Source organism: Triturus cristatus, chromosome 4_2, assembly GCF_964204655.1.
Source record: "Triturus cristatus chromosome 4_2, aTriCri1.1, whole genome shotgun sequence".
NCBI classification, from domain to species: domain Eukaryota; kingdom Metazoa; phylum Chordata; class Amphibia; order Caudata; family Salamandridae; genus Triturus; species Triturus cristatus.
In genome coordinates, this window is record NC_140586.1 from 172404192 (window position 1) to 172422628 (window position 18437).

An 18437-nucleotide genomic window follows, 5' to 3' on the forward strand; every position below is an offset into this window, starting at 1 on the left:
TTTCTGTATGTTTAGGTGTGTTTACATGTACACTTCATACTGAGTCATATAATCAATGTTTGAGGGTTATCTCATGTGTGTTGCATGTTTTCCCTGGACTTTGTAGGGATGTTGTACTCCTAATGAGATGCCGAATAAGGAGTATCTTTTGTGATATTTACTTTTCTCTTTCCAGCCAAGGCCATACCAGGAAAAGGTCTTTTGAGTATGGTCGGTATTTTGCATGCATGTTTTTCTAAACAATTAAAGGCACATACAATTGATATATAACCGACAAATGCAGGGTTATATTGGGTCCTGAGGAAAGCTGAATGACCCTACGTGGGCTGAGATACAGCTGAAACATGTCGACCTTTTAGATGTCCCGGAACACAGCATCCAAATGACATCTCATTGCTTTTTAATCTTGCCCTATACCCTACAGAATAAAAGGATTTAGAGGCATTATTAACTGACTCATACTCCCTACACTTTCACTTAGGAGAGCTCCGCTTACAAACGTGTCGAGCCGCTCACTCACACTAGGTGTCTGAGTGAGGGTCCAATGATGAAGCAAACCACGGGTGGTACCTGTGGGTGAGGATCCAAAATCTGATGAAGGGAACCGGGATTATGATTTTTGCAAGATTTTGATAAATCACTGCAATTCACTCTAAAAGTTTTATAAATCACTAATTTCACTCGTAGCAACAGTCTATGAGCCTTGAACATAAGTGCCTGGGTCAAAGTCAAAGTTTCAGGCCGACCGCGATGGAGCATAGGTCGTGTGCAGGGGCCAAGCTGATCACAGGCAAACTTTTACCTTCGCATTTAGAAACTATTCTTGGTTTTTTTTCTATTCCGCGTGGTCTTCTATAGCTTTGGTCTGGCATCGGATTCAAAGTCGATGGACAGGTGAAGTCCAGTGGTCTGGTGGGAGCCTCGGTTCTCAACGGGAGTTTGAGGCTACCTGCGAACAGGCAAAGTAGTAGTATATGAGCCTCTGATTCTGTTCTGTTTAAACCATCATCTTTTAGCTCTAGGCTCACAAGTTGCAGTTCTTTTGGGAAAAAGAGTATACACTAGCGCCAACCAAGGGTCCAGAACCTGTAGGGCACCTGTTGGGGGCTAGGACTGCACCTCATGGGCTGCACCAGTGGAGCGTAGGGCAAGTCCACTAGGAACTGGTCAGCTGGGCTCTTCGCAGGTGCAAGACTTCTGAAGCTTAATAGAAGGCTAGCTAAACTAGCCATTGGAGTCCACTCACTGGTCCTTGGCACAAGTGGGAGCAGGGCCACCCTTTGGGGTCTCTCTCTCTCCAAAGTCAACAGCAGAAGCAGCCCTTCCCTTTCTAAAGTCCTGTCTTGGTTCAGCAGGTGCAGTTTTCATGGTGCAGCCTTTTTTCTGAGGTCCACAGGTTCAGCAGGTGCAATCCTCCTTCTGTTCTTTCCAAGACCATTAGTGTTCTGAGGCTGGTACCCAGGGGTGCCCCTTTTATGCCACCTTTGAGCATGTGGGTGGGGACGATTCCCTAACCAATGAGAGTAGAATTGGCATGGGACATCCCTAACCATTCTTATATCACTCCATAGGGGACTGGTACTAAAACATCCCACAGTGTATATCTCGCCACAAATCCAAGTTTTCATAACCACTTTCCTTCCCTTGGTCAGAGCTATGGGCACACTCCTTAGGAGTATCCTAATTAATTAGCAACTCCCCTGGAAAACTGATTCTGCAACAGGGTTTCCCTCTCTGGAAGACATGCCAGCCTTTCTAACACACAAAGGCGAGGGCAAGTTAAGGAATGATTTGCATTTCCCTGTGACAGGCAACTGGATCTTTGAAGCTTGGCCATTTGCGGCCACAGCACTCTAGCCATCATGTCAGGAGGAGGTCACACCTCCTCCCACCAACAGGCCTTTTGTTTCCCTTTCCTGGGAACACTTCACACTTCCTGGTAGGAGGCAGCAGGCTGCCTCGGGTGACAACTGCAATAGTGAATCAGAAAAAGTTAATAGAACTTTCAGATAACTGACTTTCTAAAGTCACCTTTATATTAAAAGTTACCTTAAATCCGACATCAGCAGAAAGTTGGGTTTAATGTAACAATCAATTTGATTCCTTGAAGTAATATATTTGGTGATCCCAAACAGAAGTGAGCACTTAGCAGTTGGGCTTGTGTAACCCTGTGTTAGCCAATGAGACTACTAGTCGTGATACAGTGAAAATGATAATGGCGGCTGTTCAACCTCAGGACTTTCACGACATGTGAAGCATAAAAGAAACAAGTTTTTTAATACTTTGCACCCTGCCTAATGGCCTTCAAAGGCCTGACTTAGGGATGACTTAAAAATATTAAAAAGGAAAGTTTTGGACTTGGCAAAAGGGTTTATTTTGCCATTTCGGGTTGACAGTTTAAAAGATGCCCAGCTAGGCTAGAGTGGTAGACCTAGAGCCATATTTTCACTTTCTCACTGCAGTGGTGGCACAATAAGTGCTGCAGTCCACTAGTGACATTTAACTTACCATCCCAGGGTACATTTTGTACCATATACTAAGGATCTATAGGTAAGTTATATATGACAATCAAGTATTAGCCAATTGGACATATTTTTTGAGTGGTCAGAGCACATGCTCTAGGCCCCGGTCAGCAGGGCCCATTGTCCTTCAGAATAAAAAAAACAGCAGCATCGGTCCAAATATTTGGGGGAGATCATGCAAAAAGATTGACACAGGAAAGAGGAAACATACCTACAAGTCAGATGAAGCACAAGCCAAAGTTGAAGACCTTTGTGGTTTGGAGAAGATGGTCAGTACTTTGACGAGAAAGCTTTTGAAACCCTTGTGTCTAGGACTGCACTTAAGTATTGGAACTAGTGTGATTGCCGATTGCTAGTAGTTTATATAGAACCCCAGTTTGTGCAGGATCTCAGAAGTTGTCTGCAAATCCTGTATTATTGTCAGACAAAATTGACCTTTATCAACCAGTCATCCAACAACCACTACACAATTATTTTGCAGAAAAGCTGCCACAACCTTCAAGAACAAGGAGAAGGTGCACAAATCAAATGTTATGTTATGTTTTTATGTTCTTTTAATTTACTATGCACTCGAATCACCCCCAGAGGGGTATCTCAGCGAGGTACCAGGACGACGGACAGCGAGCAAAGAAAGCATTCTTAATAATAAGTAGGTCTTTAGCGCTTTCCTGAAATGGTTAGGGATTTTCACAGGTGCATAGTTGCAATGGCAGTTTGTTCCAAAAGTGAGGGCCAAGGAAGGAGAACGATCTGCAGCCTGACCTGGTCTTTCTAAACCTTGGAGGCCAAATATGTGGGCCCTTGTCCATGGAGGGCGTTATGGGTTAAGCAGAAAATCTTGAAAATAATCCTATTTCCCACCGGTAACCAATGTAGAGACTGAAGAAGAAGGGCAGTTGCCATGCCAGGGGGAGGATACAGACCAGACATGCAGCGATGCTCTGAACTACCTGAAGTTTGGAGAGCAGCTTCTCATTAATGGAAGCCAAGAGTGAGTTACCATAATCCAGACAGCTGATGACGAGGGCCTGGACAAGTGTTTCTCTTGAGGAAAGGGGTAATAAGGGAAATACCCTTCACAGCAATGCGTCATATAAAAGCAAGAACCTGTAATAGCTGAGCTTTGTTCAGTCATGGAGAGGGGTTGGTCAAGACGGACTACAAGGTTTTTCACCACTAATTTAGGAACCAAGACTAAACCCAGGTCTGATGGCCACCAGTCCGGTGACCAAAGAAGTTGGTCCTGACTAAATAACATAATTTCAATTTTAACGGGAGTCAGTTGGAGTCTGTTTTCCGACATCCAGGTTGAAATAGCTTTTATCCTGGCAGAAAATAATGCTTTTGATAACCAAAATGCACAACTTTGCCACTTGCTGATTTTGAAACTGAAAACCTTCTCGGTGCTTTCTGATGATCGGATTGGGGAAGTCCGTATACTGTACTTCTACAACGCAAATACAAATCCCCTGTAGTAAACAAGGGTAAATATGATGAAGCACAATCATCCTCATCCCCTCTCCATTTTGATGTATTTGTTTTCAGTCTTGAGGTGTGATGTGGGACATAGCTCTTGTTTTGCTCATTTTTTGATCGTATACTAACATACATAACTCATTGTGCGTATCAAACTATTTCCACTGTCTTTTTAAGGATTGTAAAATGGGAACTGTACACCTTATTTCTCTTTAGCCATACTCTTCTATTTCAGATTATGGTTCAAAAGGTTTTCTGATAATATTTTTGGAAAGGCGGAGCACTCCGATTTGATTAACTTGTTGAACTATTTGTAAAAACGTATGTGTGGTGTGCTACAGGGGCTGACATGCTGTCTATGCATGCCATTAGACAACCCAACATAATTCAAGTATACCAACTGTGCACTATAACCTGAAGGCTGTTGCTACCTTTCACATTAACAGCAAGAATTTTCTGTAATACTGATAAACCACGTAAAGTCTGATTGTTTAAAACACCATGAAATTAAACAGCATAAACCATTCAAATCAAATAATATTAGTAGATTTGAACATTTGCTCTCCTGCATATAATTCCATAATTCAAATGATTATTGTTTGTATGATTTACAGACATTAGCCCCAGAAGAAGGGCCAGTGGGGCCTGAAATGCATTGGGCGGTTTGTTGAAGAAATGATTTGACGGAATCAAATAAAACAAAGAAAGAAGCTCTTTTCAAGATATTAATCTGTCATTGTAACAGATAAAAAATGTTTTTGTATCAAGAATATCTGTTCATGGTTTATGCTGTTTAATTTCATGGTGTTTTAAACAATCAGACTTTACGTGGTTTATCAGTATTACAGAAAATTCTTGCTGTTAATGTGAAATGTAGCAACAGCCTTCAGGTTATAGTGCACAGAGGTCATGTTGGTATACTTGAATTATGTTGGGTTGTCAAAATGTTTTCTACCATTGGGGCACTAAGCGGCAGAGGAAACGCGATTCACTGCCTCGTGGTTATCAGGGCCTTTAACACCACTAAAGTGATGGCCCATCATAGCCCTTAGGTGTACTCCTTCGCACTCGTTATTTCAGCCTCCTATATGGTATTTCTTGACATGTTTTGCAATGAACAATGGTGTGAGAATTTAGAAGGGAAACTACACAAAACTGTGATCATCCATGCAAGAATCTTGTACCATCCCAGGATATTATCCAGAGGGAGAATACTGACTTAAAGGGCAGTCCAGGAGAGGTTCCTCTCAAAAAAATATTAAAAATTACATTTGTTTCTTCAGAAAAAAGAGTTCAGTCCCCTGACGTCCAAAGATGTGATTAAAGGCAAAAAATTTGCATCACATTGGTTTTTGAATTAAAACTAATCCTAAGAAAGGCACAGCTGTGTTTAGAAATGCTTCCTCCACAAAGTCGCAAAATACCCATGTGTTTTGAGTCATACCTACCAGCACAATTTCCTACTTTGTTTTTTATTTTAGTTGAGAAATAATGTGGGTCTTTCAGCCAAATGAATTTTATAATTATTAATTTGATTTCTACTGGATTCTATTTACAAAAGAGAAAATGCTGCATACTACTAGAGGCTTGTTCCCTTGAAGATGTATCTAGAAATGAACAGTTTAGAAATAAATTATTGGATCCCACACATAGGTGAGACATATTCTATTGTTAATGAAGGCCAAAGAGTTAATATTGCAGTAGTTGGGACAGAGGATAAGAATAGAGTCTGAAGAAGAATGGAGGAAGTAAGGGTGATTGAAGGACCATGGCCACAATGCATGGTCTGTGGCAAAGGCATGGGAAAAGGTGCGCAATCAGAGTGGAAGAACTTCATCATGGCCACTGGTTTATGACATTACTGAAGACAGAGGCAAATATATTTCTTCTATGTCAGTCAGTCAAAAATGCTTTATTCGGCAACTTAATGTCATATTTCTTCTATGAATTGCTGCTCTTTCTAAATACACACGTGTTGGAGCTATTATGCCCTGGCTTCATGTATGGACAGAGGATGGGAGGGTTGGTTTTGATTCCCAGCCTGGCACCATGTAACATTCTATATCTCATACCTTTCCCGTGGCATCTTTCAAAACCAGATTTTGAATGGTGGATTTCACAGTGATGTTGGCACGGACAATCACCTCCATAGAGCTCAGAGAGGAGTACTCCTGCAAGAAGGGAGTAAAACAGAGACAAACTATGGTGAATGAGCATCATAAGGGCTGTCCACACCTCAAAAACACTGGCTATCATGGAGGAAACTGCATGAAAAAAGCTATTGTAGAAACATCATATTCCCTTCTCCAATCCAACTTTCATGGGCTAAACATATCAAACCATGCCACAGATGTGTTCTTTGCATAGAATATTCACTTCCACATTATGGAGGAACTCAGCATTTCTTGTGTCCTTTCATCCAGTAAGCCTGCAGTCACGTTACCTCCAAAAAAGTACTGTTCCAGAGTCTTGCGCGAACCTTCAGCACCACCTTCTGCTCAAAAGTGTGGAGTGGGCACTGGAACACCACACAGTTTGCTGTTTCGCGTGCACAGTCCTAAAGTTAAATAGAGAGAGAAAGGGAGTGAGATGATGGTCCATGATAGTGGAGATGGCAGAGATGCAGAAGGGAAAAATCAGAATCAAGATGTCAGGCGCATATACACATATGAGATAGGTTGTTGGGGTGCTTGTGGAATCTGGAAATAATAGTTGGCTTTTCTCCTAGATATGGAAAGCTTGCATAGTGAATGGGTAGGATAAGTGATAGTAGATGGGGAGGAGAAGTGGCCCAGAGGCTACAGCTGCCTACTTTGGAGCCTGGGAATACAGGCTTGAAACCCGACCTCAGTGTATGAATTGTGTTTGTGTAATCCCCAATTTATGTATGCAATCTTGTAGATTGTCTCAAATTCTCCTAAGTAATGTACATCACTAGGTTTGAGCTTTATAAATGCATTTTAAAAAATACGTTAATATTGTAATCCATGTCAAGATTTCCTCTTTTCCCTGGGTATGGTCTTACTATTATCTGTTTTTTCACACTCCTTGGTAGAACGGTTCCACACGGGATGGTATAACTTTTCTGTCAAGGAAACCTATCTACACCAATGTGGTGTGTAATGTTTTTGTCAACACAGGGTGTTTGGTGTACATGCCCTCTACTAAATATGAGTGTTTCCTTCTTTTTTATTATTTTTTAGCATTAATTTGAGCCTTTCCATTGCAGCTGTCATAGTCCTTTCTGTGCTGGCCCTGGCCTTCCCATTCTTGTTGTTCTCTTTTTCACATTCAATGACGCAGCGCCCTGAAGAAAGTGGTACCACGTTTGGTTTATACACCAGTGTCAGCACCACTAGAAACTGAATATGGACCGTAAGACCATATTATGCACATGCAAGAGAAGGGGCTTTTATTTCATGAACTTTAACCCAAAGAGTTTAAGAATCTAAATATATCCTTATGTCAAGCATGTAACCTAAAGAGGATGTGACTGAACAGTGTCCTCAGATATTAATCTATCGTCATTATAAGAAAATATATCTTGCTATACATAGATTCATCTCTAAGTACATACTGAGTAACATGGTCCTGTCTGGTTTCCTGTATTGCATTATTTTTTGAGTTTATTTTTGTCTGATTGAGTCAGAATAAATGAAGTATGAGTAACAAAAGTGTGAGTGTGTACGTAGTGTTTTAGTATGAGTGGGCTGGTGGGTGGCATTGCTAAACGATAATCTGCTTGTTGCACACTTGGTGCAGTATATGTTTTGTTAAGTTGAAGCATTTTTCTGACTATCTACATGATGTTGTAGAAGATTGTGTTGTATCTCACACAAGGGGTTGTAGGGAATATATTCTACTAAAATATGTACTATACCATTCCCAGGACTACTAAACTCACTAAATGTATAGAGTAGCAATAAGAAAAAAAGAACAAAGGCGGGGTAAGAAGTGTAAAAATGGGGGGTGGTGGTGGGGCACTACAGGAGTTTGGACGAGATCCCTCACTCACCCTAGGGTGACATGCTTCATCATTGGGTCCCTCCACACACTGTGACAGCAAGGTACCCAGTGTAGGCTACAACTTTCAAAGAGGAGAGGAGTGGGAGTGTTTTAATGTGGCACGCCTATATTGTAGTGCCTCCAGGGTAGAATGAGGGGCAGAGTGCAAAAACAAATAGTGCGTTAAAACTATCTCAATTAGGGCAAAATAACTTTATTCCTATTGCCACTATGCCCAGTCGGTCAAGGATACAGGCCTGAGTATATTTGAAATACCTTACTTTTGAGTGTTTTTATGATTTTCATACACTTTTTTGTAGCAGAATGACTGAACAAATCTGGTCCTGAAGAATGCCTGGAACAACTTAGTCCAAAACACGGCAGAAACATGGTGACCTTACACAGGGTAAACATCCATAACCCTGTCTCACTATGCTTTTAACCTCTATCCTTTAGGGCATAGGAATAAAGTTATTTTGCCCCAATTGAGATAGTTTTAACAAACTATTTTTCTTTGCACTCTGCCCCTCATTCTACCCTGGAGGTACTAAAATATAGGCGTGCCACATTTAAACACGCCCACTTCTTTCCTCTTGGAAAGTTGTAGCTCACACTGGGTACCTTGTGGTCCCAGTGTGTGGAGGGACCCAATGATGAAGCATGTCACCCTAGGGCAGAGGTCTTCAATCTGTGGGGCCCGACCCCCAGGGGGGCCCTGGAGTCTTGGAAAGGGGTTCGCACATTTCCAGGCCTCACTTCCTGGAATCCAAAATGTGTTTTTCCTTTTGGAAAAAGACAACTGTCCAGGACCCTTGTAAAATGCTTTTGCTGAAGTTAATTGCTGAAGTTAATTGAGTCTCCTGTGCTGCGAAGAAAAGAGGCCGGGCAGACAGGTAAAACAATCCTTCACACCAGGGTGGCTGCTTGGCTGAATAATATGCAAATGCAGCTATGAGTTAATCTGCAATTGGAATGGGTCCATGGAAGCGGTAATCACTCCAAGCATCTGTGGCAATGGGAAGTGTTAATATCTGGGCTGTGATTTCGTGCTTTTAATTGTAACTGTATTTACACAGCGCTTAGGACCCCTTAGGAGGGTTGAAGGGACAGTTATGCAAAAAAAATTCCATTACTTATGTACTGGTATTACTAAAATCTACATTTTTGAAGCTCCATTTTATCCTAAAATATTATGAAATAATGACTTACGCATTCACAGTACTTTCTGTCTCAGGCTGTGACCTCGTAGCACAACAAAATCACACACGTCACTAATCTCCACTGCACCAACCAAATGTAAATCTGTGGCTCTCTGGTTACAGACACAGACCTCTGCAGTGCATTAACTAACAGAGGTTTCATAATTTACTACAGTGCATTTCCCACTGAGTAACATCTTTTTTAAATGTATTTTTCATTTAAGCTACCCAATATTTTATATGTAGCGCCCTATTTGTGAAAGTTCTAAAATACGAGCAAAATATTTTGGGGCTTATTTATGAGACGCTTGTGCCGCTGGAGCGTCACTTTTTTTGAAGCAGCGCAAGCATCTCAATTATATCTATGTGGCGACGCAAAGTCACCCAGCGTGGCTTTGCATGGCCTCATAGATATGGAGTAAGCCGAATCAGTGCAAGTCGCTGCGTTGCCTTACTCTGTGTCAAGTAGGTGTTTAATGAGCATTGCGGTGGGTGTTCCCATGCAACATCCATGGATTTTTACACTGCCCCAGATTTAAAAAAACATATAAACCTGGGGCAGAGCCAAAACCTTACGCCTCCACACAGCAGGCAGAATTCAGCACACATCGAAAGAGTAAGACCCCTCTCTGGATTGTTTTTGTGCAGGAAGCTGCCCCTTCCTGCACAAACACAATCCTGCCTATGTTGGCACTAGGGAGTAGTTTGTGCGCCAACACAGAGGGAAAGGACAAGAATGTACCATATTTCATAAATAAGGTGCATTCCTGCCCTTTCACATTGGTGTAGGGCAACACAACAAGAAGACTTGCGGCGCTGCCCCACACCAATTCCTCATAAATGAGGCCCTTTGTTTTTAGCCTCACCTTTTACCATGCCCCCACGATCACTGACCTTTGCTTTGCTAAACACTGATTAATATTATTTCCCCACTGTTAAAATGATTTTTTGTGGGAATTGGGGGCGTTTATGGTTGTCGATAGCTGTCAATGATGAGGAGTACCAAGTTCTAGAAATTTTGTCAGGAGAGGGTCCTTACGCCGAAAAGGTTTTGACAGGGGAGTCTTGGCATCAAAAAGTTGAAGACCTCTGCCCTAGGGTGAGTGAGGATTCTCGTCCAAACACCTGTAGTGCCCCACCACCAACCCCATTTTTACACTTCTTACTCCGCCTTTGTTTTTTTTTCTTATTGCTACTCTATACACGGTGTGAGTTTAGTAGAAGAATGTGTTAACATATGTAACAAGCACCAATATTGCAGAGAAAAATTAATTCAATAAACAATGTTGTTTTGTATGTTTTGGCTCAAGACTATATTCTGTATATTAATATCCAATGAATTATACCAAAACTAAGTGGTAGAGTTGTCAGATTTGTGTACCTTTGGAGTTGCTCCCCCTTGTCCTGCCACTGTATTTCTTGTTTTTCAGGGGCCCTCCTTTGTATAGTAGTCTGTTGAAAAGGGGGGCCCATGAGTCTGGTAAGGACAACGTTAAGTTTCCAGACAGGGGCAGGGGATACCCTAGATGGAATAACCAGACTGAGTCCTTCCATGGAAGCTTTGATGATAGGGATTTTGAATAAGTAAGATAGTTCCATGTTCTACCATTACAATTTGCTACAGTAGCAGCCAAGTTAAAGGCCTATGGAAGTCTAAGCTTGACCAGATTTCCGTAAATGAAGAGGGTAGCAAACAATATCCTGAACTTCAGGTTTAAGTGAGTGTATGTGCTTTGGAATGCAGTAATGGACAAACCTTTTCCATTTGGCAGCATAGCAGGCCCACATAGTGGGTCTACGTGCTTCCTTGAGGATAGACATGCTCTCTTGAAGGAGGATGAGATAGGTGAATTCTGTACCTCAGGAGCCAGATCACTAAATTGAGTTGCCTGGGTTGGGGTGGTTGATTGTGTCTTGGTTCTGCATGCAAATGTCCGGCCGGTTGGGTCGTTTATTATGGGGAACCACTGACATCTGAAAAGGGCTGCATGTGAAGGGACTAAAGGTGGAACTTGATGGTATTTATAGTGAAGGAGGAATATGGTGGCCTGGTGTGAGCGAGACGTTGTTTCCTTGTACTCTTGATCAGAGAATCATCTAAGTAGGACAATATGTGAATGATGTTCATTCTGAGATGGGCGGCTACCACAGCGAGACATTTTGTAAAAACTCTGGGGGCAGTGGTAACCCTGAATGGCAATATTTTGAATTGAATATTTGGCCACATACCACAAAATGAGGTACCAGCGATAAGCAGAATAGACGGGTATGTGAAAGTAGGCATCTTTCAGATCGAGTGCATTCATGAAGTTGCCTTGCTGCAGCAGAGGGATGAAATCCTGCAGAGTGACCATGTGGAAATATTCTGAGAGGATGTACTTTTGGGACCTAAAGTCAAGCATTGGCATTAAAGACCCGTCATTTTGGGGAATGAAAAAGTACAGGGAATTTACTCACTTGCCTTGATGCTGCAGTGGAACTGGTTTAATCGCCCCTTTAGGAATGAGGGCCTGAACCTCTTCTTGAAGAAGGCGCTGGTGTTCTGTGGAGTGGGTGTGTCTGTGGGGTGAAATGTTTGGTGGGGCTGCAATGAGCTCACGTCAGTAACCATTCTCTATGATGGAGAGAACTGGTAGGAGGTAATCTCTTCCCAATGAGGAAGAAATCCCTGTAGTCTCAACCCAACAGTTGTAGTCTGATTGTGGGAGTTGTAGTGTGATTGTGGTGAGGGGAGGTAGAAGGGAGTCACTGGTTGGATTAGGCAGCTCCTTTTTCAGAGCCTCCTTTGCCCCTACCCCTGGTATTAGTACCCTATGTAGCCCGCTCTAGAAAACGCTGTGTTGGCTGGAGGTGGTATTCCTGTTGCTGTCTTATCAGGAGGAGGAACAGTCGGGAGAATTGTCTTACTGCCTCCACTTACTGTGACCTTGAAAGGACCCCTTAGGAGTAGATGTCTGAAGGGCACCCAACCCATAGCTTGGCTGTGTCTGTGCCTTTCTTGATCGTTTCAAGCATTTGATCTACTCGTGGTCCAAAAAGGTGTTCATCATCGAAGGGCACGTTTAGCAAATGCAGCTGGACTTCCAAGAGTGACACCTGAGCAGGATGCTGCTATTAAATCCCCTACCTGCGGTGTTGGGCATGTTTATAGTGCAGAAGATACTGGAGTTCGAGATGGTCTTGCCCTCTGTAACCAGTTCTTGCCCACACAGCCCATAGTCTTCAGGTAGATGTTTTAGAAGTTCCTCCTTGTCCCAAGAGCTCTGTCGTATCGGGAGAGCAGGCCGTCCGAGTTTGCAATCCTCCATTGAGTGGCTGATTGTACTGCCATCCACTTGCCCACTGCATAAATCTTTCTGCTCTCCTTATCGGGAGGTGGAGCTTCTCCAGCACCCAAGGTGTTGGCACATTTCTACGCTGTGTGGACAACAAGAGAGTCCAGAGCGTGCCTGCAATGTTGGGAAGGTCATTGGGTGAGGGTTTGTATATTTGGTTGATCCTAGGTGTGAGACCTGAGCCTTGATTGTCTCTTTGAATGACTTGGTCGCGGCCTTAAGCATCCCTTTCAGCATCAGGAAAAACTGGACAGTGCATTGTGTCTTAGCCATAGTGGTAGCTGGTAGGGATGGGTAGTGGGGGAAAGTGTGTGGGGTTAGGAAATTTAAAAAAAGAAAACTTACCTGCTGGTCGCAGTCGCCAGCAACCACCTCTCTTCGCAGAAAGCAAGAACAGGAAGCACCCAGGCTTCCAGGTTCCCATGACTAATCACAATGCTGCTGATAGCAGCATTATGATTGGTCTGAGCGCCATGGTTCAGCATACAGAGAGGGAGTGGGAGCCTGGGCATGTTCTCCACCGAGACTGTAATGCAGCCTGGGTGGAGACATGCAAAGTGTGCATGACTGTTTGATCGGCCTGAGATGGCCGGCCAAACAGTCACGTGCACTTTCGATGCAGCAGCAGCCACTCCTCCTCCCAATGTCACGGGACCCCAGCCCCACCCCACCCTAACCTGGTGGCAACTGTAATACAAAATATAAAAAAGATAATAGATAATAACTTCTGTTATTATCATTTTACTTTTTCCACTGCTTTAATGCAGTGGGGCAACACTCCTCCGCCTTAGCTGAGAAGCTGTCACTGCTTAGCCAATGTTTCAAACAGGAATTCATTGTCTTCTTGGATGATGTGCATATCTACTTTATGAAAAGTAGAAGTCCTATGTATGACCTCATGGTATGCGGTGGTATCATCAGCAGAGAAGGTTTAATGGAGACAGATCGGGTCTGTTTCACCTGGGAGATCGACATCATAGTCGTCCCATGGGTCAACTCTGGGCTCAGGATCATAAGGAGCATTTTATTGTCAGCTGGATATAACAGGATGCTCTCCCCATAGTAAAAATGTGGTGAAGTTAGAAGGGGGTAGAACAATGGTGGTGGTACTGGAGGCGGCAGTGGTGAGAGAGTAGGGGGAGGATATCGAGGAGGTAGGGGGCTAGTGGACGTGTCCTTATGTTTCCAGTGCTTTGAAGAAGTTGAAAGTCTCAAGGCAAATTGCACCTCAAAAGATAACTTCCTCTACCTTGGAAAAATGTCTTGCTGCTTCAATGGCAGGTTGGTGGAGATTCTTCCAGTTTATGGATAGATGAAGAGCTGCTTTTGCTAAGCATCCATCTCGTCCTGCAAGCATTGGAGAATGCGTTGCTCCAAGTCATTGGAGTCAGCCATCGATGGAGATTTTGTTACTGAGTGGGTCTTCAATTTCTTTGGGTTCTTTGATACGGGTGTTGACTTCAGTGCAGGTGATGAGGTCGGCTTCAGTGCCAATGTAGGTTTTGGTTTCGGCTTCAGAGTCGACAAACCCATTGGCTACGAGGGTAGCCGAAGTTTATGTGGGGCCTTTGTGGTCAGAGAGGGGAGCATTGTCAGCTCTGAAGGCTTCAGTCGGTGCCAACCATGGCAGTGGTGACCCAGCAGGCTGGTGCTGAGTCTCTGGGCTTGATGACCAACTGCAGGGGTAGTTCTCTACCTATCAATGAGGTTGCTGGAAGGCCCTGGGTTGGGAATGGGTGATGACCATGCTCACAGTCAAAGTCTTCAGGTGTTGTTGAACCTCTGGCTCTGTGTTCTCCCTCGTACTCGGAGAGCGAGCTCCCCTCCGAACTGGACTGGACCAGCTGTCCCCCTGACAGGCTGGCTTCTTTATTCTTACATGACACAGGAGTGGAATCCTTGAGAGGGCCCATCGGTAAGCTCTATTAGGCGCTGAACCCAATGGTGGGAAAAACAATCTAACAATGGAGCCTGTGTATGAGCGCATTGCCAAATAAGGTAGGAGAAACTATACCTTGTACCTTGGGACTTCTTTGAAGAAAAACAAGTTGCAAACATCAGAGCCCAACACTACATGGCAAGAGTATGTAGAGCATATGTATCTACAGCAACACATGCTATAAACATATATGTACAACTTGGCATACATTTTTTAAATATAGTAACTCCATAATTAGTTAATGAAGTCATCTCTGTATTTGATAAGGTTTGATCATAGTTAGCTATACGGTATGTTAGGCAGATTGTAGAGCGCATCATCACAAGGGAAGGTATCCTGGCACTGAGCAAGTGTGAGTCTAGCCAAACATAGGGCCTAGTGAGACTACTCGATAAGCCAGGTCTTCAGCATCTTGCAGAATTCAAGAACGGAGGAGGAGGCTCTTATGTGTAGTGGCAGGCCGTTCCACATTTTAGGAGTGATGTAGGAGTTCAGACGAGCTGAGTTGTCTGGAAAGTTTGTGAAAGCAAATGCAATTGTTGAGGTATGCTGGCCAAGTGTTATGTAGTGCCTTCAATGTGTGTGTGAGGAGATTGAATTGTGTTTGTGTATGGGAGCCAGTAGTGCTCCTTCAGGTGTGATGTGATTAGTGCGGCATGAGATGTTGAAAGTGATTCTGGTTGCTGAGTTCTAAATGGTCTGCAGTCTTGGGTTAGTTTTTTGTTGATCTCGGCATAGAGGGTGTTCCCGTAGTCCAGACTGTTTGTGATAAGGTCATGTGTGATGGTTATCCAGGTGCTGATTGGGGGCCATTTAAAAATCTTCCTCAGCATCTTCATGTTATGGAAGCATGATGTGGGACAGTATTTACTTGGGGGGCCATGCCACATTTGCTGACGGTCCCGAGGTTCTTGCCGTGGATGGCAGGAGTGTGGTCGGTCCTAGCTATGTTGGCCCCCCTGGTGGACTTCCACAGTAAAATGTTCTTTCCGAAGGTCATGATTTTGGCCTTATCAGTGTTCAGCTTATAACAGTTGGCCTTCATGCAGTGGGTGATTTCAGTCATGCAGGCATTGAACTTGATCCGGGCACTGGGCGTCTGGTCCATGAGGGCAGGAATGAGCTGTGTGTCACTGGAGTAGAAGAGGATGTTGATATTGTGAAAGCGGACGATGCTGGCAAGAGGGAACATATATGCAATGAAGAGGGGCTGGCTGGGGGAGGACCCTTGGGGATCACTGCAGATGGGGTAGAATGCATCAGTGGTGTATGGTGCCAGGCTGACTGGGTCCTTCCTGTCAGGAAGGAGCAGATCCATTGGAGTGCGTGTCCTTGGATTCCGATGTAATGTAGGTGTTGGATGAGGATGTAGTGGGAGACCATTTCAAACTCTGCAGAGCGGTCCAGGAGGATGAAGGCCGCCATGTCTCCTCTGTCCAGAGTCATGCAAATGTTATCCGTTGCAGCGACGAGGGTAGTTTCTGTGCTGTGGTTGGATCTGAAACACAAAAAGTGGTGTTGAGGAGTTGGTAGCCATTGAGGTATTAATTGAGGCATATGTTTATGATTTTCTCTACGACCTTGGTCGGAAACGGTAGCAGGGAGAGCAGTCTGTAATTGGCGAGCGTTGAAAGGTCCGTGGAGGGTTTCTTCAGCAATAGGTGGACAGCTGCATGTCTCTACGCACCTGGGAAGGTTGCAGAAGAGGTGAAGACATTTGGAATGTGTGTAAGCATGGTGCTGATTCGTTACAGTCTGATGGCGTAGGCCTGGTAGAGTCAGGGGTCTGAAAGGGACCCTGAGTAAATGGGATTCATGTTGGCTGCAGTGGTTTATTCTCCGTTGATGATGGGCATGTGAGTAACAGTGGTTCTTTGGATAAGATTGGGCGGCATTTGGCAAGGTCTGTCAGGACCAGTTGAGGTTGAAGTTGCTGTAAATGGTGGTGATTTTGTTGCTGAAGAATTGAAACAGACTGTTGCCCAAGTTTTGCAAGGGTGTGATCGAGTTGGAGGCGGCAACTGGTGAGATGAAATTCTTCGTGACGGTGAAGATTTTTTTCCTTCTGTTGGTACTGGCATCTATGCAGTCTGTCAGAGCAGCATGTTTAGTGGTACAGATCATTTGTTGGTAGCGTCTCAGTGTGGGTTTGAATGTGCTCCTGTCTGCATTGTCCTGGCTCATTCTCCATTTGCGCTCCACTTGTTTGCAATAGTGTTTCATCGGTCTGAGTTCCTCCATTTACCAACTAGCCAGGGCTATGGATCTTTTTGTTTTGAAGTGTTTAGGGGGCCAGGGAGTCAGCACATAAGGACATCCAATTGTTGAAATTCTTGATTGGCCTTGTGGAGGCTGTTGCAGTATTCGGGTTGGTGGGTGTTGAGATCCATGTTCCAGTCATTTTCAGTGATTTTGCTCCAGTTTTGGAAGGCTGGTCTGGCGGTGGGAGTTAGCGTTGGATTCGGATGAGGATGCTGAACTTAATGGGAGCATGGTCTGTCCAGCAGGCTGGTGTGGGTTCTTCGACTATATTGATGCACTTTTGTATAGCTCCTTCTTTCCTAGTGAGTGAACAGCAGTATTTTCCTAATTTATCTGGCTGAAGTAAATCTGATGGTTTCTCATTCACACACCTGTTACTAAATATGCTGAAATGAAAGAAATGTGATTCATATCTCACTTTTTCAGCTTTCTGGAATCTTGGGCAGCATCACCCATAAACATCCATAGGTTAGCATGACTGTGGTAATGTTTTGTGACTGATTATATGAGAAGTGTGGCGCCGCGGCCAGGGCGACTGACTCCGGAATGTGGGGATCACGGTTCGATCCCCGGCGCCGGCGGCAGATTAGCCCAGCACCATGTGACTCTGGGCAATAGCTTGTTTAATCTTCCCGACGGCCCCCAGTGCCTAGAGACCCTTACGGGTGATTGTTCGCACATTACAAATGTGGATTATTATGACACCAAGAAAACCCACAGGTAACAGTAGCACCTTTAAGTGGTGTCCAGATGCTACAACTACCACTTTTAAATGACACTCTGTACCACATATGCACCTCTCTGTGTGCACAGCTTCTGTCTAGGTGAAAAGAATCCCTGTATTACTGAAGAACTCACCAGAGTCAGCTCTTTTCTTCTCGATTGGTATGCGATGGGCCAATGGGCTCCGGAATCAGTCTCAGCTTTCCCCACGTCTCGCCGTGATCTTGAAGTGGAGGAGGAGGTCTGTTGGAGGGGACAGGAGAGGAGGTTTAGACCAACCTCAGTACCTGCTCTTAAGTGTATAAGGTTCACAACAATTCTTTGGTCAGTCAGAGACTGACATCAAATGTGAGCAAAGCATTGGTAAGCTGGACATCAAAATACTTGTGGGCACACATGTACACATACACGAGCACACACACAGAGTGTCATGCACAAACACTTAGCACCACACACACTCATGTGAACCTTTGAGGACAAAGGAATATTTCAGTCAGTTGGGCACATAAACTAAACACATGCATGGATCATCAGGGACACAGCAAAGTTTTCAAGTATTGCAGAGCAGCGCTAATGTTAGCCATGTTCTAACACTAAAGAACAAATATCTGAGTTATCAGACAAGGATCCAGTCAAAATATTTGAATACAAAGGTGAAAAAAGCAATATGTTAGAATTTTTACATTTGAATTTATACTTTAGAAAACACATAGCTTGTATCGGAAAGTAAAACAGTGAGAAACATTAATTAGTAAGTTTACAAATTTCTAAAATGAAAATCATTATATTTTTATTAATTTCTTATGCATTTACAAAATTTCATGAGTTCCCTCCTATGCCAGCTAACCTTGGAGACATCTGACCAGATCTCTTTTTTAAAGGCTCTGAAATAAAGCATGGGTAAGAAAAAAAGTTACTTACCTGTTAATAATGTTCTGCACTATTAGTATCTTTCATAGCCTCACGTGCTTGAATT

General features: G+C 43.7%; 1 protein-coding gene across 4 annotated transcripts in view; it reads right to left on the minus strand.

The window, feature by feature from the left end:
• Window positions 1–18437, minus strand: part of ITGA7 (integrin subunit alpha 7) — a 271460-nt gene that overhangs the window by 42597 nt on the left and 210426 nt on the right. For all 4 annotated transcript variants that reach the window (XM_085600990.1, XM_085600988.1, XM_085600987.1 and 1 more), the window contains exons 21-23: window positions 17597–17704; window positions 6442–6555; window positions 6071–6169 (exon numbers count right to left, since the gene is read on the minus strand). In XM_085600990.1, the coding sequence (XP_085457116.1) occupies window positions 6071–6169; window positions 6442–6555; window positions 17597–17704 (321 nt within the window). The remainder of the gene's footprint in view (window positions 1–6070; window positions 6170–6441; window positions 6556–17596; window positions 17705–18437) is intronic.